At 34.9% G+C, this 23,923-nt stretch overlaps 3 protein-coding genes across 3 annotated transcripts; 1 reads left to right on the forward strand and 2 right to left on the reverse strand.

The window, feature by feature from the left end:
- Positions 1-1,779: 1,779 nt before the first annotated feature.
- LOC135072744 (uncharacterized) lies at positions 1,780-11,908 on the reverse strand. Its single transcript, XM_063966781.1, has 9 exons — positions 11,825-11,908; positions 10,479-10,614; positions 5,922-6,005; positions 5,734-5,811; positions 5,412-5,519; positions 5,009-5,080; positions 3,951-4,742; positions 3,247-3,546; positions 1,780-3,001 (listed from the first exon to the last, which is right to left on the reverse strand). Exons 1-9 carry the CDS (start codon positions 11,906-11,908, stop codon positions 1,794-1,796), a joined length of 2,862 nt encoding a protein of 953 aa, XP_063822851.1. The 3' UTR covers positions 1,780-1,793.
- Positions 11,909-14,419: 2,511 nt separating this feature from the next.
- On the reverse strand, positions 14,420-15,907 carry LOC135072924 (transcription initiation factor TFIID subunit 7). Its single transcript, XM_063966942.1, has one exon. The coding sequence runs from the start codon at positions 15,685-15,687 to the stop codon at positions 14,557-14,559; it is 1,131 nt and encodes a 376-aa protein (XP_063823012.1). The 5' UTR covers positions 15,688-15,907; the 3' UTR covers positions 14,420-14,556.
- Positions 15,908-19,959: 4,052 nt separating this feature from the next.
- Positions 19,960-23,017, forward strand: LOC135072543 (uncharacterized). Its single transcript, XM_063966496.1, has 5 exons — positions 19,960-20,460; positions 20,572-20,718; positions 21,096-21,192; positions 21,293-21,491; positions 22,110-23,017. Exons 1-5 carry the CDS (start codon positions 20,207-20,209, stop codon positions 22,184-22,186), a joined length of 774 nt encoding a protein of 257 aa, XP_063822566.1. The 5' UTR covers positions 19,960-20,206; the 3' UTR covers positions 22,187-23,017.
- The last annotated feature ends 906 nt before the right edge of the window (positions 23,018-23,923 follow it).

Here is a 23,923-nt window from a genome sequence, read left to right on the forward strand (position 1 = left end):
ACACCACGTCGGATGTTGTATTCACAATTCGCGCACTAACTTTTTTACGGAAAAAGTCCCTTTCGCGTAAACAAGCACTCATCTGTCCAAATCACACTGTAGGTATGTACCTAGGTAGACTTCCGCAATAACCATCGATAGAACTAGGTCGCGGTCGTGGCCCTCTGGCAACAACTCCTTGATAAGGCATTCCGTATTTTTACGCAAAAGCCGCCGTCTGCGGCGCTCGCATCTGGGTACCGCCAGCACTGTGCCGGTGATTGAAACTGAAATCCAGAACTTCGTCCTCGAAGCGCACGGAATCTCGTCAAGTCAGGATACGGCTGCGCTCCCTGAAGCGCTGCGCGGCTCCAAACAAGCAAGGTATGAAGGTTTTCGACTCGTCAATGTTTCTCGTCGGCCAGTTAGTGTGCCCGAAACATAATTTCACCTGCGTTTTGTTATTGATCAAGCGCGGCATTGTAATAAATCACACATACACTGCAATACGTTTGGGCGCATTGGACGGACTGGGACGATTATTTATGTTGTTGCGCTCCCGCATGCCGATCGGCGGCTCGGCGCGGGCTGTGGGCGCGGAGCGACTGGCAGCGAGCGATATCAATATGGCCGACTCACGCGGCGCGGCACGTGGCAGTGGTCGTTGCCCTCGGCCGGCTACTACGATAGTTGTACGCGTACAAACGAATACTCACCGCGCTCAAAGGATGATTTATTTTTTATTTTTTTCGAAACATTCTTTGTCGTTTTACTCGAAAACTAGCCTGAATTTTTTTTTAAAAACACTTGGGTTGTATTTGTATGATTTTATTAGATGCGTTGGTAAAGTATGATCAGTACAAAAAATAACACCTTATATATTAGTCGGAGACAGATGGGACAGTTACGAAGTTGACGTCTAGTACCAAAAGTATGCGCTAAGCGCTAGTGTCGCAACCACAGATAACTATACGTCGCAATGTCAATTAGTGATGACCCACAGGATACTATAACCCACGATAAACATTCGATTTAAACTCAGATTTTTAATTCGACGGAATTTTGACATTTCAGAAGTGTTACCAACATTGAAACATTCCCACTAAGAATGGAGAGCATTTTTACAAATTAAAAAATAATCCTTTCTTGAATTTAAGGTTTCACTTGAAAAACTAAGGCTTAAAAATGTACTAATCATTTCAAAATGGTTATTTGAATTTTTATTATCATATTTTTGAAGTTACAAAAAAAATTGGGAAATTATTTTTCTATTACTGGACACCCTGGCCAATAATTCATGGGTTACAAACCTTTTTTATGAAAATCATTTTGTGAATAAAATCTTAGCTTCATAAAATAACCAATTTAACAAGATGCCACTTTTATAATCCAAGTTGATTATGATGACGATAATGATGATTGATGATCAATACATATTTTCGTTTATGATAATATGTTGTTTTACTGTGTTAAAAACACGTTTTTTTCTATTTAATCTCTAAAATGTACATAATAATTAGTGTACATTGAATTCACAAAACAAACAATAGTTCATTCTTGTAAGTTGTACTTGATGAAATTTCATTTCATATTATTTATTAATAATTCAAAGCAAAAAAGGCTTATTACATCTGAATTCTCAAAAAATGACAGCTGTCAGAATTCCGTCGAATTAAAAATCGGACTTTAGAATATCGATAAAATAGTGATGTACCGTGGACAATTTTTCTAGGGTTAATTTTATTTATTTTTAATTTTATTATTTGCAAGGTAAAAAATAAAACGACTAGTTTTTGCTTTTTACTTATTGATCTTTATTTTTTTCCTCTTAACCTAAGGGCTTTATATTTTTCAAAGGCTATTAGTTGGGGTGCACACATCCTCTTTACAAGTTTTTCTTGTATACCACCTTTTAAAATTTTATTTAATATGTTGCACCAATTGTGCACATGCACATGCATGCGTATGATTAAATTGAGAAACCATTCCTGTACTTCTGTGTTATGTTGTGTACACCCCAACCAATTTACATTAAATTTCTTTAATATATCTAATTTTAAATGTTTTTTTACACATTTTTTGTGAGCATATTTGTTCAAATTATCATGGATAAGGCCGGAGATGTCTCTATATAAAATTAAAAATTTCTTTGATGGATAGGCTAAATTGCGATGTTTTAAAAGGTTATATTCCCGTTGTTCGATCCATTTATGAAAAACATCTATTTTTGTCTGGGTATAGGTCTCAGAGCATTCTCTACACTTAAATTTTTTTGTCACTCTTCTGCACAAATACCCAGCTGTATATGCAGAAGAGTGCACACGCAATCTTTCATTTGCTGGATTTAGCGATTGGTTGCTATTATTGCTGATGTTTTGCGTCACAGTTATGGGTCTACATATCATAGAGTTTTCTTTATCCTCATCAAATGTTGATGAGGAACTCTCATCAACATTTGATGAGCACATCAGTTTTACAAAATCGACTACCGTGTCTCCAGTGTCATCCTCACAGTTGGCATATATTGAATGAGGACCCATAACGTTTGACATTAATAACGACTTGAATGCATTCATGAACGTGTTGGCATCAGGATTAACGTTCCTGTGATTAATGGCTCTGATCCGACCAAAAAAATTCTCAAGAGGATCTTGATTAATATTTCTGGGATAAAAATACTGTAAGTGATATTTCTCAAACAATAGTTTAGATAACCTTTCAAAACTTTCTAAAGTTGTGACCCATCCATTAAGTGAAGGAACTCTTACATTATAGGCCTTATTATTTTTGCGGGCTTTCTTACTGTGTTTGTCAATAAACTCAATATTTTTCAATATTTGCTTCGCTTCGGACCAAAAATTGAAGTGTTGTTGATCGCTTGGCTTTATCGGCCTGCGCAGTTTGCCCCGAACAGCGCTCCCTCGAGATCCATTTACACTATCGAAGAGCTTGTCGATAAACTCAACAGCTTCGCCTGTTGTGGCCATTGTCTCACTGACCTTTGAACCCGAAGCTGTAGTTTCTGAAATGTTACATAATTACTCGTAATTAAATTAATAACATAATTGATTAATAAAAAACCAAACAAAAATAACAACTAATTGTTTCTATTCTATCAGATTAAGATAGCGTACATTTGCTTCTTGTTTTGTTGGAGACCCTAATTAAACAAATATAAAGTTTAAGTTAGTTTTCAAATTCAAAGTGAGTGAGTGATAAAGTGGATGATTTTTGTAATGCTTATTGTTAACAAAGTAAACAACTTACGAAACAATGCAGTGTATTTAAGCATTCCACTGGTTGTTGCACTCAGCGTTTGAGCAGCTACACTAACTTTCATTTTCTTCATTTTCGCTGCATAAACATGGTGCTCTGTTAACTTTTTATGCATTCTAGTGTGACCTAGTTGGCAATCAGCGTCAAATACAGATTCTATGTCTTTCCAAGTGGCAACTTTGCCTTTGAAGAGCATGTCTTTAGTGAGAAGGTTGTTTCGAAGGCCCTTAAGTAGGTGCGGAGGATCATATACTACACTTAACGGTAGTCCTGAAATCTCAATAGTTCCATCTGCAAATAAAAAACGGTATTGAGTTCACAATCACAAGTTACTTTGCCGAAAATTTAAAATAATATCAAAGTTTACAATATGTTTGATGACACCCTCACAAACTTTCGCATTTATTATAACACTAGCTGTGCCCGCAACTTCGTACGCGTCAAAAGCAAAACCCGTTCCGCAACATTACACCTATTACTCGTAGCGTGATGGTAGCCTATAGCCTTCCTCGATAAATGGGCTTACTGACACTGAAAGAATTTTTAAATCGGACCAGTAGTTTCCGAGATTAGCGCGTTCAAGTAAACAAACAAACAAACTCTTCAGCTTTATAATATTAGTATAGATTACAACTTATACACAGAGCAGACAATGGGAATGCAAGTGCTATTTAAAAGACAATTTATTTACTCACCATTAGATTCCTCATTTGAAATCCTTTTGCGTTCAGTTTCCAATTTCAGCATATTTATGGCTGTTCTAAATGTAGAGCCCTGGTCACACACAATGGCTAAAGGTATCAAGCCTGACTCTGACACTCTAGTGACCACTTCTTTTAAAATTCTCACTACAGTAGCAGCTGCAGTTGTGCCCTCACAAAAATAAAAACAAATAGGCTGTTTCCAGTTTGAGCACACTCCTTTTAACATTAACACTAAGGCGTGATCACAAAACCTTAGTTCTCTTTCATATCCAAAATCTTTAAAGCCTCTTATCTCATCTTGGGACTCGACATAAGTGAGATGAGGTGTAAGAGACACTTCATCAAATAAAATAGAGCACAGTTTCTTCTTTGTGTCCCATTTCCGAGTTTTGTGCTGTAGTACTCTAAAAATATTGTCATTTAGCCCTACTTTGAACATTATATTTTCAGCCAGACGGTTTAGTGTTCTTTTACTAGGCAAATTAAATATTTTCTGTAGTAATCTATATGCTTTTGGGCTTTGCTTCATTAGGGTCAAAGCTAAATGCTTTTCATTGGTGGTATATCTCATTGCCTTCTTCTTTTTATTTGCCATTTTTAACTGCATGAGTATAAAATCTTGGGCTTGTTGTGATATTTTATCAAAATTTTTAGTAAACAAGTGGCTGCAGCTCAGGGTCTTGGCAGCATCCAATCTTTGTAGAAATGGCTTACTATTGTTTTTATTGGCAATTTTTCTGATTTTTTTTATAAAGCACCGGGTGTTTGAGGAAAATTTATTACCTGTAAAAAAATTATCATATTATTTACTTAATAAACTTTGTAAAATACTTTTTAGATTCCATCAATAAAACAAAAAAGTGTACAGAATAATCAATAAGTAAATGCATTTTAGAATTTAGAAATTTTATCATAGCTTTTTGTGTGTAAAAAATTGTTGATTGAGTTTTCAATACTTACCTACTTTATTTTTCTGTAACTATTTATTACAGTAAGATTATGTAAAATTTATTTTTTAAGTTTTTGTGTTAAAAAATAAAATGTTTTACCTCTTCCCCTAACACCAATTATTTTTGGTGACTTAGTTATTGATTGACTTTGCTCCACATTGCGAATCACATCTGCAAATAAAATAAATAAACATTCAATTAAAAATGAATAAAAATTAAATAATGTAAGGTCGATTCATCAGGATCATTAAGAATCCTGCCTGAGCAATGTTTTTACATTTGCCATCACACTATTTCTTAAACTAATATTTTTTTCAATCACATCTTATCCAAAGTAAGATAAAAATAATACTTTTCAAGAGATTAAGTAGCACATTTGGTGTACAAACTGTACCTACTCTGTTTTAATTTGTTTTAGGTTATTAAAAGATTACCAACAAAGTAGATGTCTTATGACAATGTTTAAATATTTTACAATTAGGCAAGTTTTTGTTATTCTAACCTTGAGATTCCAAAGAGTCAATTTGTATATTATTAAGATGTGATGACTGTTCACACTTGCTTGTAGATTGTATTTCATTCGTTTCAAAGACATTGGCTGTAGTGATATCTGCAATGAAACATATTAATTTAGTAAATTAATATTTTTTTCAAGAGTGTAAAATGGAAAAGAGTTGAACAAGTGGCTCTGAAGAAAAAAGAAAGGCTGTTCAGTGACAAAAACACCAAGACGTTTTTGAGCCTTATTGTTAGGTGTTCTTCAATGATTTTTAAATGTATTGTGTCCAAGTGGGTTAATGAATTGTTTTTAAAAATTAAATTACCAGTATTTACAAGTGAAGGCGCAGGAGGATCTGCATATATATCTGCTGTTCTTGAATAAGAATGATCATCTGGATGTTCTAAAATGAGAAAAATGAATATCAGACCATTTATTTACTCACCATACACCAAACAGTAACTTATTATTTTATAGCAAATCATAAATATTAATCAAAAATGAGTATCATACCTTGGGTCACAACTAAATTTTCAGCAACGTCCTCCTTTTCAGCAAAGTCCTCCTTTTTACTGTAACTATGATCATAATGATCACCTGAAAATAACCAAACATTTGAGCACACATTGACATACCTACCAGTGTTGGCACTAATCAATTAATTTTTTAATCAATTAATTAATTTGATTAATTTTAATCATGATTAAATTAATCCTGATTAAAATAATCATGATTAAAAAAGTAATCATAATCATGATTAATTTGTTAATCATTAATCAATAATCATTAATTTGATTAACTTGATTAACTTCTTAAATGTTCTATCGAAAACAATGTTAAAACATTGAATTCTAATATTAGATGTTTGGTTTTAGGCTACAATTCTATGACAGGTCATACCTAGATAAATATAAGGTAACCTAGACTGCCCCTCGCCCCCTTCCCTCGCTGAAACTTCCGGTGCAGTCTTCCGACCTCCCGTAGGAGGATATCAGTCCACTTCCCCTACCGTTCCAGCACTTACTTGCAACCCCACACTCCCACCACCTGCCCCCCACCCCTAGCCTCCCCTGTAACTTCTGGTACGAAGTCTCCTGCACCTCCCCAACACGCAAAACCTCCTAGTTTAGCAACCCCACCCTTCTATTGAATTGCCCACGCTTGCCCCTCCCCCCGAAACTTCTGGTACGAAGTCTCCTGCACCTCCCCAACACGCAAAACATCCTAGCTTAGTAACCCCACCCTTCTATTGAATTGCCCACGTGTGGGCCTCCCCCCGAAACTTCTGGTACGAAGTCTCCTGCACCTGCCCAACACGCAAAACCTCCTAGTTTAGCAACCCCACCCTTCTATTGAATTGCCCACGCGTGGGCTTCTCCCCGAAACTTCTGGTACGAAGTCTCCTGCACCTCCCCAACACGCAAAACTTCCTAGCTTAGCAACCCCACCCTTCTATTGAATTGCCCACGCGTGGTCCTCCCCCCGAAACTTCTGGTACGAAGTCTCCTGCACCTCCCCAACACGCAAAACCTCCTAGCTTAGCAACCCCACCCTTCTATTGAATTGCCCACGTGTGGGCCTCCCCCCGAAACTTCTGGTACGAAGTCTCCTGCACCTCCCCAACACGCAAAACCTCCTAGTTTAGCAACCCCACCCATCTATTGAATTGCCCACGCGTGGGCTTCTCCCCGAAACTTTTGGTACGAAGTCTCCTGCACCTCCCCAACACGCAAAACTTCCTAGCTTAGCAACCCCACCCTTCTATTGAATTGCCCACGCGTGGTCCTCCCCCCGAAACTTCTGGTACGAATTCTCCTGCACCTCCCCAACACGCAAAACCTCCTAGCTTAGCAACCCCACCCTTCTATTGAATTGCCCACGCGTGGGCCTCCCCCGAAACTTCTGTTACGAACTCTCCTGCACCTCCCCAACACGCAAAACCTCCTAGCTTAGCAACCCTACCCTTCTATTGAATTGCCCACGCGTGGCCCTCCCCCCGAAACTTCTGGTACGAACTCTCCTGCACCTCCCCAACACGCAAAACCTCCTAGCTTAGCAACCCCACCCTTCTATTGAATTGCCCACGCGTGGGCCTCCCCCCGAAACTTCTGTTACGAACTCTCCTGCACCTCCCCAACACACAAAACGTCCTAGTTTAGCAACCCCACCTTTCCGTTGAATTGCCCACGCTTGCGCCTACATTGGGAGGGGGGGGGACTTCTCCCCTATCGTCAGCCAGCCCGCTTAACTTCGATCCTGACCCAATTTTGCTCGAGGATACCGGAAGAATAGAAGGAATTGTGAGAAACAAAACTAGTGCGATAAGTGTTTTGAGTAGTGAAAATTGACGCAGTTTTTTGGGAAAACTACAGTACAACTCCAGATCCCCCCTTTGCTAGATATTTTATAAGTCGCGGGTACCTTTTCATACACTCCCAACCCTTTTCTTATGAAAATAGTAGATAGTTAATCAAATAATCAAATTAACGATTAATGATTATGATTAATTCCGTACCGCGCGGGAATAACTTGACATCTCGACCTGCACTTTTTTTTTTTTATTAGCTTAAGCGCTTCCTCTACCTTATACCCTACTGGTATAAAAAACTCAACTCGAAATACCCAAAAATACTTGAAATACAGCTCTTGTTCATAAGTAAATATCTCTAATTTAGGCAATAAATATTTGACATAACGATATATCCAATTAATATTATTCTTACAAACATTTATATTTCGATTTATCAATGTATGTCAGAACATGTATTTATTAATATCTAGACTTATACATTTATGGATTTTCGTTTTTAATTTGACAAAAACAGTTATCAAGTTATGATCCCCTCTGAGTACTAAACACATCCATGATATGTGCAGTTGTCTTGTTATGCACGCAGTCAAGAGTTTGGATATTTGGAGTTATCCAGCTATTACCTTCGTATAATCATATTTTTATATGTGTCATTAGCAGTTGTTAAAATATAAAATTGTCAGGATTTCGAGCGTCTTTAAATATTTTTTACTTACCAACCCCTGAAAATATTTTTTAAATATAGTTAAGCGTTAATTATTACTTTTATTACTATTTTCAATAGTTTAAAACTAAATTAACGTTTAAATAGCAAGTTGAAAGAAGAAGGATAAGTTTAGTCAATAGGTAGGTACTATCTACTAATGTTTTTTCCTAACAGACTAATATTTCGTTTTACAACAGAATTTAAGTAAAAAATCTAATAATAAACTTTTAGGTCAATTTTAAGTTCCGGATAATTTTATTTTTATAGTCTATTTGACTTCAATAACATTATTTAGGAATAATGATGAGGTAAAAGTAAGTAGGGTCGATACGCCAGATCTCGTCCATTTAGTGAGTTGGTAGATTTGAGGAATAAAAATAATATACAATTTTTCGTAATCATTTTGAACGAAAAATTGTTGTCATTCAGTCATTATGCTCCCTTTAGTCTTTATAAGTATAGTATTAAACTTGCTCTAAACCATTAGAAGTTTTAATATTATCTTTGTAATATTAATAAAATATAGAAAAAATGCATTCAAAATCACTAATTAATTAATAACAGCATGGAAATAAAAAAATATAAATAAAATCTTACTAATTAGTATTCAAAATATTTAGCTATCACACTTAATAATTATAAATATTTTTAAATATTTTTTGAAATTTCAATAGTATGGCTCAATTTGCAATATGGTATCCTCTTTAGGCACAGTTTGCTTTTTAATATTATTTACAACGTCTGTATTTAGAAAATAGTCGTGATATTGTGGACGCAAATTGGCTATCACAAGGGTAAGCTACATTAAGAGCGTGTATTAGCGTCCAGGAAAAGGCCTAAGTACTGAAAAAAATCTTCGTGTTCGATACGTCATGTGAATAACGTTTTACATGATATAAAACATGCATTGTTTTGTATATTTTGATATCTTAGACCCAGTTAGACCAGATCGCGATCACTTATGACGCAAAGTGGAAATTGCATTGTAGTAAATTCGCATCCACCTTATTTTAAGTGTCATTTAATAAAGTACAATCACCGATATCATTATCCGTATTGTATGGTTCATGGTTAAGGCTTATAGACTGCGGTGAATCCCAAACTAGACCTAAATATATTAAAAACTTACCTTGAAACGCGCACCTGCTCATGTGGGATTTATTTTTGGCAAAAACGGTCGCATGTTATAGGATTTTTTTAATGTGAGTTTACGTGTCATACATTCAGGGAATCATAGCAATAGCTTTCGTTCTAGAGTGATCCGTCATTTGGACGTGAACTGGGCGGTGGACGCGAAAGGGCGTGTCGACCTTACGTAAAAATGTATCCAGCTAATTTTAATTATTTTAAGCTTAATGGTAAGCTTAAAATAATTAAAATTAATTGTGCTTGTTATGAAGCATGGCTTTTGTTCTTTTATTTGTCTTTTTTAAATTTTAAGTAAACGTACAATTACCTGATCAAAAGCGATCATAATCTGCGATTATATTTGATTTTTCTAATAAATTTGCTACTATTTCATTGCAAAAGTGATAAAAATATGTTCTATTTTTATGTTTTGTTTTTTTACTTAAACTTCATTCAAAATAATTAACTTAAATCCAATTTTTACACCTTAAATATTTGTTTTTCTTTGGTGAATAACTTGACAAGTCGTCGGTACACAACTTGACAAGTCTTTTTTTTAATAGATTAAGAAGATAATTTAATCAAATTCTTACGCCAATCGAAAGATATGCATCAAATTAGCTTATTTCAATCATAAAAATATCAATTATCATTAATTCCGATTTACCAGGGAACTCTAAACTTTAAAATCGCTCCCCTGAAAAGTACGCAAAAATGACATGTCAAGTTATTCCCGCGCGGTACGGAATTAATCTTAATCAAATTTTTTGATTAATGATTAACTAATCATAATCAAAAAAATTTGATTATGATTTTAATCATTAATTTTTAATCATTAATCAGATTAACTTTTTGCCAACACTGATACCTACGCAGTTTTAGATGTTTAGAATAGTAAAGTTTGACGGAAAGTTAATACACTTACCAGATAGAGGCACCCCATGCTCGACTTCTTCAGTAGAAAACAAACATGGATAACCATGTCTGAGACGATTACCCTCCCCATCCAGTTGGTATTTGTCAAAATGTTTTTGACACACACGTTTATTCAATAACTGATCCTTTGTTAGTCAAAGAAGTTCGGAATTTACTGACACCAAAAACGACAGCCACAAAGCCCTAACTTTATCGTCCTTTGGAAAATTAAAAAGGCGATGAGTTTTGTCGGTTGAAGCACAACCGACAACACAGCATTTGATAGGCGCCATGGCCGCAGGGCGTGGGCAAAAGCACAAGAACACTGCAGTATTCGTTTCGAGCAAGGAACTTGGAATCAATCTCAACTCAAGCAATAAAGCGAGGAGAAGGACCCATCAGCACACGACGTTCGACACCATAGAGAAAAGTAATACATAGGAAATAGAGAACCCTCTCTGTCAAATTTTTGAGCCTACTAATTGATAGCCTGGTGTTAAATTCCCTGTACTTAACCTACGTACGTAACGCTCACATACATACATAGTACACGCACACATACATACATAAAGTCCACGCACACATACACACAGTTCACGCACACATAGGCCCTCATAACCTTCAAAGAATTATTGTTTTTATGATGTACAATGTAGAATTTTTTCAAATCCATTATTTTGAAAATATTTATCTTTATGGTGTACGTATTTTCAAAACAATGTATTTGGAAAAATTCTACATTGCACATGGAAATGCAAATAAGTAAACAAAAACTTTTGAATTTAATAATTTTACTTTATTTATGAACACACATAATATTATACACCAAAAGCGTCTTTTCGCAAAGTTTTCAACACTAAACACAGAACACAGCACATTGAGAAAACTCAGATCACTTGTGAACATAACAGAAAGTTTCTTCGCGATTCACGAAGGAACGAACAAAACTCCGATGAACCAGAACAGCAGCAGGTACGAAGGAATGAACTTGAATTTGACTCGACTCTTCAATACTTTAATAGGGCCACAGAACTCATAAACGATGGCTAAGAAAACAATAAATAATGCATTCAATTCAACCTAACAAAAACAACACCGGCCATTTTGGAGGAAAAACAAAGTTGCCATATGTTAAATAGTAATTTCTACTACTCTATTATGTAAATTATAACAAAAATGTCAATGTTCAGTTTTAAATTAAAACAAATTAATTTCATTTAAAAAAAGTTTTCACATTGTAATTAACAATATTCTCAAATATATTTTAATTAAGAAAAAAATGAAAATATGAAGGAAACAGGAGCAGCGACATCTAGAGCGTTTTAGGGTAGTTAAAAAGTATTTGAATTTATTCACCGATGTCGCTGTTTGGAAGCAAGTTTCACTTCGATGACCGTTGTATGGAAGTTTCTTCACCCTGTTCGACACGAATGACGCCATTTTCAATCTGTCAGTTTGACATAACGGCCAAAATGGCTGCTACCAACATGGCTGCCGATAGTAGCGCCAATACGCATTTTTTGGAACTAAGCTGTCACAGGCCTGTGATCAACTGCCCGACTAAACCATAGAGAAAAGTAATACATAGGAAATAGAGAACCCTCTCTGTCAAATTTTTGAGCCTACTAATTGACAGCCTGGTGTTAAATTCCCTGTACTTAACCTACGTACGTAACGCTCACATACATACATAGTACACGCACACATACATACATAAAGTCCACGCACACATACACACAGTTCACGCACACATACACACAGTTCACGCACACATAGGCCCTCATAACCTTCAAAGAATTATTGTTTTTATGATGTACAATGTAGAATTTTTTCAAATCCATTATTTTGAAAATATTTATCTTTATGGTGTACGTATTGTATTATTTTCAAAACAATGGATTTGGAAAAATTCTACATTGCACATGGAAATGCAAATAAGTAAACAAAAACTTTTGAATTTAATAATTTTACTTTATTTATGAACACACACAATGATATTAAACACACATAATATTATACACCAAAAGCGTCTTTTCGCAAAGTTTTCAACAACACTAAAAAAGCATTTGCACATTGAGAAAACTCAGATCACTTGTGAACATAACAGAAAGTTTCTTCGCGATTCACGAAGGAACGAACAAAACTCCGATGAACCAGAACAGCAGCAGGTACGAAGGAATGAACTTGAATTTGACTCGATGACTCTTCAATACTTTAATAGGGCCACAGAAAACTTAAATGATGGCTAAGAAAACAAGAATGCATTTAACATAACAAAAACAACACCGGCCATTTTGGAGGAAAAACAATGTTGCCATTTATGTTAAATAGTAATTTCTACTACTCTATTATGTAAATTATAACAAAAATGTCAATGTTCAGTTTTAAATTAAAACAAATTAATTTCATTTAAAAAAAGTTTTCACATTGTAATTAACAATATTCTCAAATATATTTTAATTAAGAAAAAAATGAAAATATGAAGGAAACAGGAGCAGCGACATCTAGAGCGTTTTAGGGTAGTTAAAAAGTATTTGAATTTATTCACCGATGTCGCTGTTTGGAAGCAAGTTTCACTTCGATGACCGTTGTATGGAAGTTTCCACACCCTGGACTAAACTATCGGCCGACGAAAAATCAACGGTGTGCGCCAGGGTATGGAAACTTCCATACAACGGTCATCGAAGTGAAACTTGCTTCCAAACAGCGACATCGGTGAATAAATTCAAATACTTTTTAACTACTCTAAAACGGTCTAGATGTCGCTGCTCGTGTTTTCTTCATATTTTCATTTTTTTCTTAATTAAAATATATTTGAGAATATTGTTAATTACAATGTGAAAACTTTTTTTAAATGAAATTAATTTGTTTTAATTTAAAACTGAACATTGACATTTTTGTTATATTTTACATAATAGAGTAGTAGAAATTACTATTTAACATATGGCAACTTTGTTTTTCCTCCAAAATGGCCGGTGTTGTTTTTGTTATGTTAAATGCATTCTTGTTTTCTTATCCATCATTTAAGTTTTCTGTGGCCCTATTAAAGTATTGAAGAGTCGTCGAGTCAAATTCAAGTTCATTCCTTCGTACCTGCTGCTGTTCTGGTTCATCGGAGTTTTGTTCGTTCCTTCGTGAATCGCTAAGAAACTTTCTGTTATGTTCACAAGTGATCTGAGTTTTCTCAATGTGCAAATGCTTTTTTAGTGTTGTTGAAAACTGCGAAAAGACGCTTTTGGTGTATAATATTATGTGTGTTCATAAATAAAGTAAAATTATTAAATTCAAAAGTTTTTGTTTACTTATTTGCATTTCCATGTGCAATGTAGAATTTTTCCAAATCCATTGTTTTGAAAATAATACAATACGTACACCATAAAGATAAATATTTTCAAAATAATGGATTTGATAAAATTCTACATTGTACATCATAAAAACAATAATTCTTTGAAGGTTATGAGGGCCTATGTGTGCGTGAACTGTGTGTATGTGTGCGTGGACTTTATGTATGTATGTGTGCGTGTACTATGTGTGTATGTGAGCGTTACGTACGTAGGTTAAGTACAGCGAATTTAACACCAGGCTGTCAATTAGTAGGCTCAAAAATTTGACAGAGAGGGTTCTCTATTTCCTATGTATTACTTTTCTCTATGGTGTGCGCCTACTCTTATTGATAGACGAGCTAAAAAAACGATTTGTACCAGAGTTGAATAATTGACGTTATTATTTTTTACTTTAGTGGTCTTATTGACTTTAAATACTTCTTTAGAAAAGGTATGCCGATATTAAGGTCACAGGCGGCGGATATTAGGGTGTTAGAGGCCGATATTAAGGGAAATTGGCACAGTAATTAAATAAAAATTTAAGGAGTCTCCCATACAACAACAAAATTGTACAAAACCCTTCGTGCATGACCTGTAAATGAATGAATAAAGTAAATAAACCAGTGCATAATTCATAAAAAAGCTTTATTGTTGTATAGCATTATAATATTATGTCAGTGAAAATTGGTTACAAAGTATTATATTTATTTTAATGAATCTAATTTTAAATACTATTTTACATTATGCTATCCAAATGTATTAATATTATTTTAAGGACTGCAAATTTTGATATTCAATTTCTTTATTCATAATTTCCTTATTTAGGGTTTGTAGTATCTCCAAAAACCTTTGACGTAAGGTCATATTTTCCATTCCAGCAATTTCATGTTGAGTTCGTTGTCTTCTTTGTTTTAGTTCTTCCAATTCAGTACTAAGCTGCTGTAATTTAACACTCAAATTACTATCAACATTTCCTTGAAGAAAATCATCAATAGAATATTGTTCTCTGCCTTTATAAATGGTTTCAGATGTGCTCGGCAGCCCTTCTGATGAATAAAACATTTCAGAGCTAAATTGAGTTGCAGCTCTAGAGCCTTTGAAATCAGAACTGTGAAGCGAGTCTGAGGGAGGATCATCATACGCAGAAAGACGACTATCTTCAATGTCCACATTTATATTTTCATCTTCCAAATCACTATCACTTAATGCCCCTCCAAATATATCCTCAACTTTGGATGATGATTTATTGGCTTCCATTTCATGTTTAACTCCATGGTCCTTCTTGATTTTAGTTTTTTCAGGTTTGACAGATAAATGTGGCTCATGTTTCTCAGCTCTCTCCTCTTCTTCATTGATTATCTCCCATGTAAAACTTACAGCCTCGTTATCCGCTCTTAGAAGCCTTTTAACTTCCTTTTCTATTTCTGGAGCTTCTATATTCTTCTTTTTTAGTGTTTTTCTAAAGCGTCTTTTGCGAACATTTTTAGTAGGAGGTGTAATACCATGTGGCCAAAGAAACTTCTTATCAACTTTAAAGGGATCCTTTTTTTTGTTTTTAGTAGGTGACTCTTCTTCAGTTGACGACGGGTCTAGTTCATCTTTGCATATCATTATTTGACAAATATCTGCAGTTTTATAAACACTCTTCCTGTCTATTGTTTTGTGCGATTCAACTATTGTAGGCAAGTCTACAATTTTGCCATGCAATAGCCAATTATCAAATCTTATTTCACCATGTCTCATATCATTTTCCATTTGAATGGCAAGCCTATTTTTTAAATTTTCACCAGTGCTAAGAACATTTCTTAAAACTTTGGCAGGTTCTTCGGGTAATCTCATGATGAATTGAGACTCTAATTCAACAGGATAGTCAGGTTCCCTTTTGTCCTTATTCATAGCGATGATAATTGAGTTAAAGCCTTACACTATTCACAAGACCGATAATGTTGATGTCCAATTAAAGACAAGTAATTAGCTAAACTTAATTGTTCATTACAGTCACCACTGAGCAAGTAATCAAATCTTTTATTTATTTTTACAACAAAATTGACCACACACCATACATTGCGACCACAATTTTGACAGACCCGACATGACAGCAGTGTTGCCAGTCGGGTCTTGTCAGAAATTACCAGAAATATAAAAAAATGTAACCTTTTTGAATAAAAAGTAACCTTCATACGGGGGGGGGGGGGGGGGGGGGGAGCGATTGTGTAAGGTTGTTCATGGATGGAAAATGAATACAATTGATCATCAATCGTTTACCTACGAAATTTTGACCATTCCATGAAGACCAAAAAGTGACCGGTCGTATAAAAACATTTCATGGATTTGCGTTTTATTATCGAAAAACATTCGCCAAAACTCATTTCTTTTAACAAATAATAAATCTAATTCATGTTTAAATGCAGTATATGACATAATTTTTAAATTGTCACTATTAATATTTTTTACTGAATAACCTGTAAAAGTTAATTCTACAATTTCTGAAAAATCACCTAAAAGTAACCTTTTCATTATGGTAACCTAAAAGTAACCAATGCAGTTCAAAAGTAACCTAAAAGGTTACAAAAGTAACCTTCTGGCAACACTGCATGACAGACAGTTGGATTGGATCACAGATAAGGATAGATGCAGCATGTGTCAAAAATTGTATGAACAGTGGGTCTAGTCAAAATGCCATCGCAAACCAATGTGAAGTTTTCACTAGTGTCAGTCGCCGCGTCACCAGTGATTCGATTCGATCGGAAAATGGCAGCCAAAATGCACATTGAACCACCAACGACGCGGCGATATAAAAGTTCATTCAAAATCGAATAAAAGTTAAAAAATGTCTATTACTTTGCGATTGTTTTTACTTTTTCTAGCTTTTTTTTTTTAAATTAGTTTCTTCCTTCTTTCTGCTCTCTGTTTACGTCTATGCTTCGCTGTCAAACTAGCTGTCAAAACGACATCGCGTTACGGATTTGTCAAAACAGCCTTAGGGTGGGTTGCACCATCTTAGTTTAACTTTGACAAACGTCTAAAATCTGTCAAACTCCATACAAAAAACACCGGTTAACGTCATAGTTACGTTTAAAGTTAGGTGGTGCAACTCACCCTATTGGTTTTCGATCGAATCCAAGCTTATCACCGGGGTTTTAGTAATCGCAATGAAAATGGCGGGTGTTGCGATTCGATTCGATTTTGATTGAGTCTTAAATGCATGTTGGCTAAGCCTTTGTATGGGAAATTTCAATCCAGTCTTTTGATTATCGATAGGTAGGGCTTTGCGATTCGATTTTTTGCCGTTTGACTAAGCCTTTTTTGTTATCGACCTCTTTTGCGATTTGTTTATTTGTTTGCGACTGGTTTGCGATGGGTTTGCGATTTTAAAGTGCGTTTTGACTAGACCCACAGTATGAAGCCGAGCGTGCCACTTTTTAAACGTCATTAGTGTCATTTTAGCGAATTTTAGTGATTGCCGCAACGTAAAAGTAATCGTATCATCGTACTGCATTTGCAAAGTCATCGAATGATATCGTGTGACTCGATTCGAAAATTAATGAATTCCGATAAAACTGAAAATTTGTTAAATACAAAACCAAAAACATCTTTATTTAACTTTTTAAAATAAATTAATTCTTACAAATCGTCAAATCTCGTTATTTTTTTTACCCTACCAGCGTTTTAAGACATAAATTTGTCAAGTGCATGAATACATGGATCAGTGTGTGTCTTATTGTTATGAGTAAGTACGGTTCCTTGGGATCGGTATGAGTGCACCACATACAGGGACCATGGTTTTAACTCTTAAGAGTACATCGCAGGATATGTATTAAAAACAATGCTACTTTATACTTCTTCTACTGCTACTTTATTCTAATTAATTATTTGTTACTTGTGATGTTAATTACAATTCTCAATCCGTAAATAATTTCTTCTTTCTACCGTGTTCGTACTACTGTCCTCGTAAAATCATCGTAACCGATTATTGTAATCGGATTACATGAACATCGCTCGACCATGTATGTCCATTTGGACATATCGGAATGGCACGCTTTGACGATCAACTTGCTGTATCTGTCGCAGTCGGATTGTATAATCCGCCGTTTTACATTACCACTAGGCATTTTACATTACAGCTCTGTTTTGTAATACGGCGGTTTAACGTTTAGGCGGATTGTCATTGCGATACGTTCAAAGACTACTATTATATTTCTTCAATACGGCGGCCCACGTTTAGCCGCATCGTACTACTATAGATTGTAGGGTGACCATACTTACAAAATAAAACAATGTTTAATGAAAATAAATTTTAATAAGACAGATTTTAAGAATTATTATCTTCGTTACTGTATACTAAATAATATATTTGGCTTCAGTATTTTTTTTTACTTATTTATAAATCACAAGGGATAGCCATCTAAAAAAAGTAATTCAAAACAATTAGACTTTTCTAAACATTTTAAGAATTAATTAGATATTTGGCTTTAGTCTTTTTTAGACATTAAAAATGATCACAGGGAACAGGTAACTCAAAACAATAAAGTTTGAGTCATTTTTCTGGGTTATTTTTCTTTAAGATAAAATTATCTTCACCGGCCACAGCCATGATTTCATATTTTTACACTAATATTATAATATTATTGTGTAGGATTCCGCCGAACACCAGAATCCATAGCCACTTTGTCCGGCAGCGCCACGGTATTGAAAATAGGAACTAAAAACTATCGAAGCGGCGGGTAATGACACGCTGTTTTACATTATACGGCTAGCCGTATTGAAGAACGTTTGGCGCCGAATACATTCCGGCGGATTTTCATTCAGCTGTATTCAATCCGCCTAAACGTTAAGCCGCCGTATTACAAAACAGAGCTGTAATGCAAAATGCCTAGCTGTAATGTAGAACGGCGGATTATACAATTTGACTGCGACATATCTATAGATGACCCACGCTGAACTGTCCCACCAAACTCAATGACAGGGGGGCGCCACCATCGTTCAACTATACGGTTTCCAACATGGCAAAAATCTGAACCAGCGATCCGGCATTGACGGTGGCGCCCCACTGTCAATGTCATCGACAGGACAGTCCAGTATTTTGGAACTATACTCTAATCCATATCTGTGGATTGGATACTCTATTCTATAATCTGTGGTTGGATGTCTGTCACAAACGTCACAAATGAGGTTGAGTTGACACAATACGTAGAGGGAGAATCACAGATATGGATTAGAGTAGATACAGCAAGTTGATCGTCAAAGCGTGCCATTCCGATATGTCCAAATGGACATACATGGTCGAGTGATGTTCATGTATTCCGATTACAACAATCGGTTACGATGATTTTACGAGGACAGTAGTACGAACACGGTAGAAAGAAGAAATTATTTACGGATTGAGAATTGTAATTAACAGCACAAGTAACATTAGTTAATTAGAATTAGGTAGCAGTAGAAGAAGTATAAAGTAGCATTGTTTTTAATACATATCCTGCGATGTACTCTTAAGAGTTAAAACCATGGTCCCTGTATGTGGTGCACTCATACCGATCCCAAGGAACCGTACTTACTCATAACAATAAGACACACACTGATCCATGTATTCATGCACTTGACAAATTTTTTTCTTGAAACGCTGGTAGGGTAAAAAAAAAACGAGATTTAACGATTTGTAAGAATTAATTTATTTAAAAAGGTAAATAAAGATGTTTTTGGTTTTGTATTTAACAAATTATCAGTTCTATCGGAATTTATTCATTGTCGAATCGAGTCACACGATTTCTTTCGATGACTTTGCGAATGCAGTACGATGATACGATTATTTTTACGTTGCGGCAATCACTAAAATTCGCTAAAATGACACTAATGACGTTTAAAAAGTGGCACGCTCCGCTTCATACAATTTTTTTCACATGCTGCATCTATCTATATCTGTGGGGAGAATCCATAAAGATGACCTACGCTGAACTGTCCCACTAAACTCAATGATAGGGGGGCGCTACCATCGTTCAACTATATGGTCGAACATGGCGAAGTTATGGCCAAATAAAAACATACTAAAGTTTTCGGCGGTTGCCATCGCGTTCTTACAATTTTTATTTTCGGCACCGCGCGCCAAAGCATTTCCCGACGTTAAAAAAAACAGAACGCCAAAAACCAGACACATCAGATGATCAGAGACATCACAAAAAAAAAGTCAAATGACAATGTCAAAAAGATCGTCTTGTGTGGTCTTGTGTAAATAACACAATCGCGATTATTTTTTATTTCAATGTGGAATTAAAATACAATTATTGACACGTTGAGTCGACGGAATAAATTAAATATTCTGGTGCACCATTTGCTGACTTATCTTGCACTAGTTACATAAAAGACAATTTGATGCTGAACCTTAGAAAGAACCATCTGGTTCCTTGCTGAATATATCAAAATGAATACCCCTACATCGAAAGAAAACATGGGGCACACCCCCAATTTGAAAACACATAGTGTACGCAGCGATTGTGTTAGCGTGCAGTCCACTCAGAGTTCTACAGCTGATAAGCAACGTATAAATGGGGAGGTTGCTTTGACACCCACTCACAGTTCTTTCGCACTTCAAGGAACAAACCCTCATAGTTCTATGACTGCTATTACACCTATGGCTAGTGGGTCGAGTCAAGCTAAAAATAGTGTTAAATTGCAGTAAGTAGAATAGCTGAAAAAGTTACACCATAATATTTAAATTGATATGAAAAGCAAAAAAAAACTGCTTCCAGAAGTTTCAAATGATTATACTTGACCTTTTCATTTCAGGAATTGTGTCTCAACAGTAAATCTCGGTTGTGAATTGAAATTGCTTGACATTTACAGTAGAACAAGATTTTCAGAATACAATCCACAGAGGTTTCAGGGTGTTGTTATGAGGATTCTTGAACCTCGAGTAACAGCTTTAGTTTTTAGGTAAGTTAAGTATTTTTATTTATTTGCCATCTAGCACAAAAGGAAAAATAATTTTATATTATCCTGTTTACTTATTAATCATAATCAATTCATTAGGCTGGTCTTTTTAGCAATCTATTGTGCCTATTCCTAAAGCACCAGGGATTTTGATAGCTCCTCTAGGGTGCAATCCGCCATGCCAACCCTACATCATACCATAACTCAATAATTGCAACTTCATTTTAGCCCTGAAAATAGAGTTAGTTTTATTGCTCCTTTTTAACTAAAGTACATTCTCATATTAATATTAAACAGGAAAAAATATATTTTTTAATTTTAATAATATTTTACTTCTTTTAACAGTGTTTAAATTTAGATTATTTATGCTATTATTGCAGGTCAGGCAAAATCGTATGTACAGGAGCAAGAAATGAACATGATTCTTATGTAGCGGCCAGGAAAATTGCTAGAATTATTCAAAAGCTTGGATTTAGTGTATGTAACCAACTCCTTTCATATTTTTTTATTTAAATCTAACTAATAATCATAACACATACCCAGGTATATTCCAATTAATGTTAACTTTATTTCTCAGGCAAAGTTCTTAGATTTCAAAATACAAAATTTCATTGCAACAGCTGATTTGCGGTTCCCAGTAAGATTAGAGGCACTACAACAAGCACATGGACAGTTTTCTTCATACGAACCTGAGTTATTTCCGGGCCTAGTTTATAGAATGGTTCGACCACGAGTGGTACTGTTAATATTTGTCAATGGAAAAATTGTATTAACAGGTTGGTACATATAGGTATTTTCATGTATGTACCTACAAAATAATTTACATAAGATATTTAAAAAAAAAGGCCATTACTAGCTAAGCAATAGACAGCCTGCTAAAACTATACAGGGTGGAATTTTGTAATGCCACCTGGAGGGAAAGTACTCTTAAGTCTTAATACTGTAGATAGAAAATTTTACTCAAAGAAAACATTCCTTTATTTTTTAAAAGTAAGAGAACTGCATTCAAAGGTTTTCGAATTTTTTTCGAAAATTCACCACTATACCATACAATTTTATGGTTTTCCTTTCATTTGATTTTCAAATTTGTTAGAGAAATTTCATCCTCAAACTTAACTCTAACGATCAATGCAATAAAAATACAGGTTGTAATTTTTAACAGATTTTAGTTGGTTCGATTCCCGGGTGTGGCAAGCAAATTTTTGGAAACCTTTGCATGCAGTTCTATTTCTTTTCAAAAATAAAGGAATGTTTTCTTTGAGTAAAATTATCTATCCCTCCAGGTGGCTTTACAAAATTCCACCTTGTATAGTAATTTCTTATTGTAGGTACAATCTTGTTTTGTTAGAATGTAGTTTAGAAATAACTGCTCTACTTTTTTAATTTTATTTCAGGAGGCAAGACTAGAAATGAAATTTATGAAGCCCTAGACATAATTTACCCAATATTACGAAGCTATAGAAAGAGTTAGCAGTCAAGCAATCACCTGTATTCAATTAAGTACCTATTATTCTTAAAAAATAATTAATTAAACAGTGCTGTACCATTATTCGAAGCCTTTATAAAGAGAGATAGTGTCTGTTGTTTCCAGTTTGAGTACTAGTTTTGACGTAAACTTTGTAAGTAGGAACTTGTAAATAAATAATTAGGTAATTGTGAATAATAAGGTGATTTTATTTCATACATAATTTATGATAACAATGTTATAACTTATGATATAAATTAATCAAAACCATTATTTATTTTTTTGACAGAAAATCTGAAATCAACTGAAGTGTAAAATAATGAAAGGCTTAATTGGCTTGTACCCAGAGCATCAGATTAAAAAAATTACACCCACTAGGTTTATTCCAATTGTGCCCTGTAGAACGTGCGAGACAAAATTGGTTTATTCCAATTTGTACTGCAAAATCAAATTTACTAAAAACTTAGTGTGCTTTTCTTTATATGAGTCTCGTTTATCTAAAATAATAACAAAATAAATAATATTATAATAACTATTAAACACTGTAAGGCCCGGTACCAATCAGCTTTAATTATTTCTAACTAGCTTTCCGCCCGCGGCTTCGCCCGCGTGGAATTTTGTCTGTCACAGAAAAACTTTATCGCGCGCGTCCCTGTTTCAAAAACCGGGATAAAAACTATCCTATGTTCTTTCCCGGGACTCAAACTATCTCTATGCCAAATTTCATCAAAATCGGTTGCGAGGTTTAAGCGGGAAAGCGTAACAGACAGACAGACAGACAGACAGACAGACAGAGTTACTTTCGCATTTATAATATTAGTTGGGATTAGTTGGGATTCTCTACGCTCCGCTTTGCGGAACGTAGAGATCCGCGGAAATTGATCGAGTGGAGAAGAGATGTCGAGCGGACGGATTTTTCTATAGAATTTGACAGCGGCGGCGGAACGGAGCGGGGCCTGTGCGGAAGTGTTGTTTTCTTATCATACAGCAATAGACTGCTATTACCGGCACAGCCAACTTTTCTCGTCTTCGTTCCGCTCCGCCTTGGTGGAAACCGGGCCTAAGACTACGAGTCAGAAGTAGATTCCCAAGTTACAAAATTGAGTTAAAGCTTTGTTTGTGTAAAATAGATAAAGTTTTTGATTCGCTTGATTTGGTTAGAACACAGGTTTGATTGGATAATTAATCTGGAGGCTCTAGTCTCGAGTCTTAGGATTGTGTACTCTGTTGTGTAGAAGAAATACCTACTTAAATATTGAATGCATGTGTAGCAAATGTTTTAATTGATTCTGTAGATGCAGTGTATTTGTAATTATTTATTATGTATGTAATATATAATAATCTAGTAAATAGTAATAAAAAACGATATTTGGTAAATACTTTTATTGGAATGTCACTATAATAAATGTACAAAACTTATTGTGATATAAGTAATTAAAAAAAACCGTCAAAAATTACATTTACTTATATTCAAAACAGTGGCGTAACAAATACGTAGATGTACAATATTCATTTCGTAATAATACCACTCTGTGTCATACATACCGTAATAATAGGATGATAATGTTTCATGGGTATTAATAACTTATTAAACCATGTCATATTTAGCTGACAGCTGAAATAATTACCTTTCGGTGATAAGCCCTTTTTGTTAAGCCACTGCTTAAAACTGTGCCGAGTAATTAATTAATTAACTTTGGTTATCAATAAAATGAACTTATTAATACGCTCTCTTTAACGCCC

The sequence above is a fragment of the Ostrinia nubilalis genome, chromosome 6 (genome assembly GCF_963855985.1).
Source record: "Ostrinia nubilalis chromosome 6, ilOstNubi1.1, whole genome shotgun sequence".
NCBI classification, from domain to species: domain Eukaryota; kingdom Metazoa; phylum Arthropoda; class Insecta; order Lepidoptera; family Crambidae; genus Ostrinia; species Ostrinia nubilalis.

What these genes read in the sequence shown, in the direction of transcription:
- LOC135072744 (XM_063966781.1), bottom strand. Translation starts at nt 11,908, where the DNA reads ATGGCGTCATTCGTGTCGAACAGGGTGAAGAAACTTCCATACAACGGT. An exon ending in GCATGGGGTGCCTCTATCTG is followed by an intron (nt 6,006 to 10,478) that starts GTAAGTGTATTA and finishes GGTTATTTTCAG; the next exon opens with GTGATCATTATGATCATAGT. An exon ending in TAAATACACTGCATTGTTTC is followed by an intron (nt 3,002 to 3,246) that starts GTAAGTTGTTTA and finishes GTAACATTTCAG; the next exon opens with AAACTACAGCTTCGGGTTCA.
- LOC135072924 (XM_063966942.1), bottom strand. Translation starts at nt 15,687, where the DNA reads ATGAATAAGGACAAAAGGGAACCTGACTATCCTGTTGAATTAGAGTCT.
- LOC135072543 (XM_063966496.1), top strand. Translation starts at nt 20,207, where the DNA reads ATGAATACCCCTACATCGAAAGAAAACATGGGGCACACCCCCAATTTG. An exon ending in AAAAATAGTGTTAAATTGCA is followed by an intron (nt 20,461 to 20,571) that starts GTAAGTAGAATA and finishes TTTTCATTTCAG; the next exon opens with GAATTGTGTCTCAACAGTAA. An exon ending in TGGAAAAATTGTATTAACAG is followed by an intron (nt 21,492 to 22,109) that starts GTTGGTACATAT and finishes ATTTTATTTCAG; the next exon opens with GAGGCAAGACTAGAAATGAA.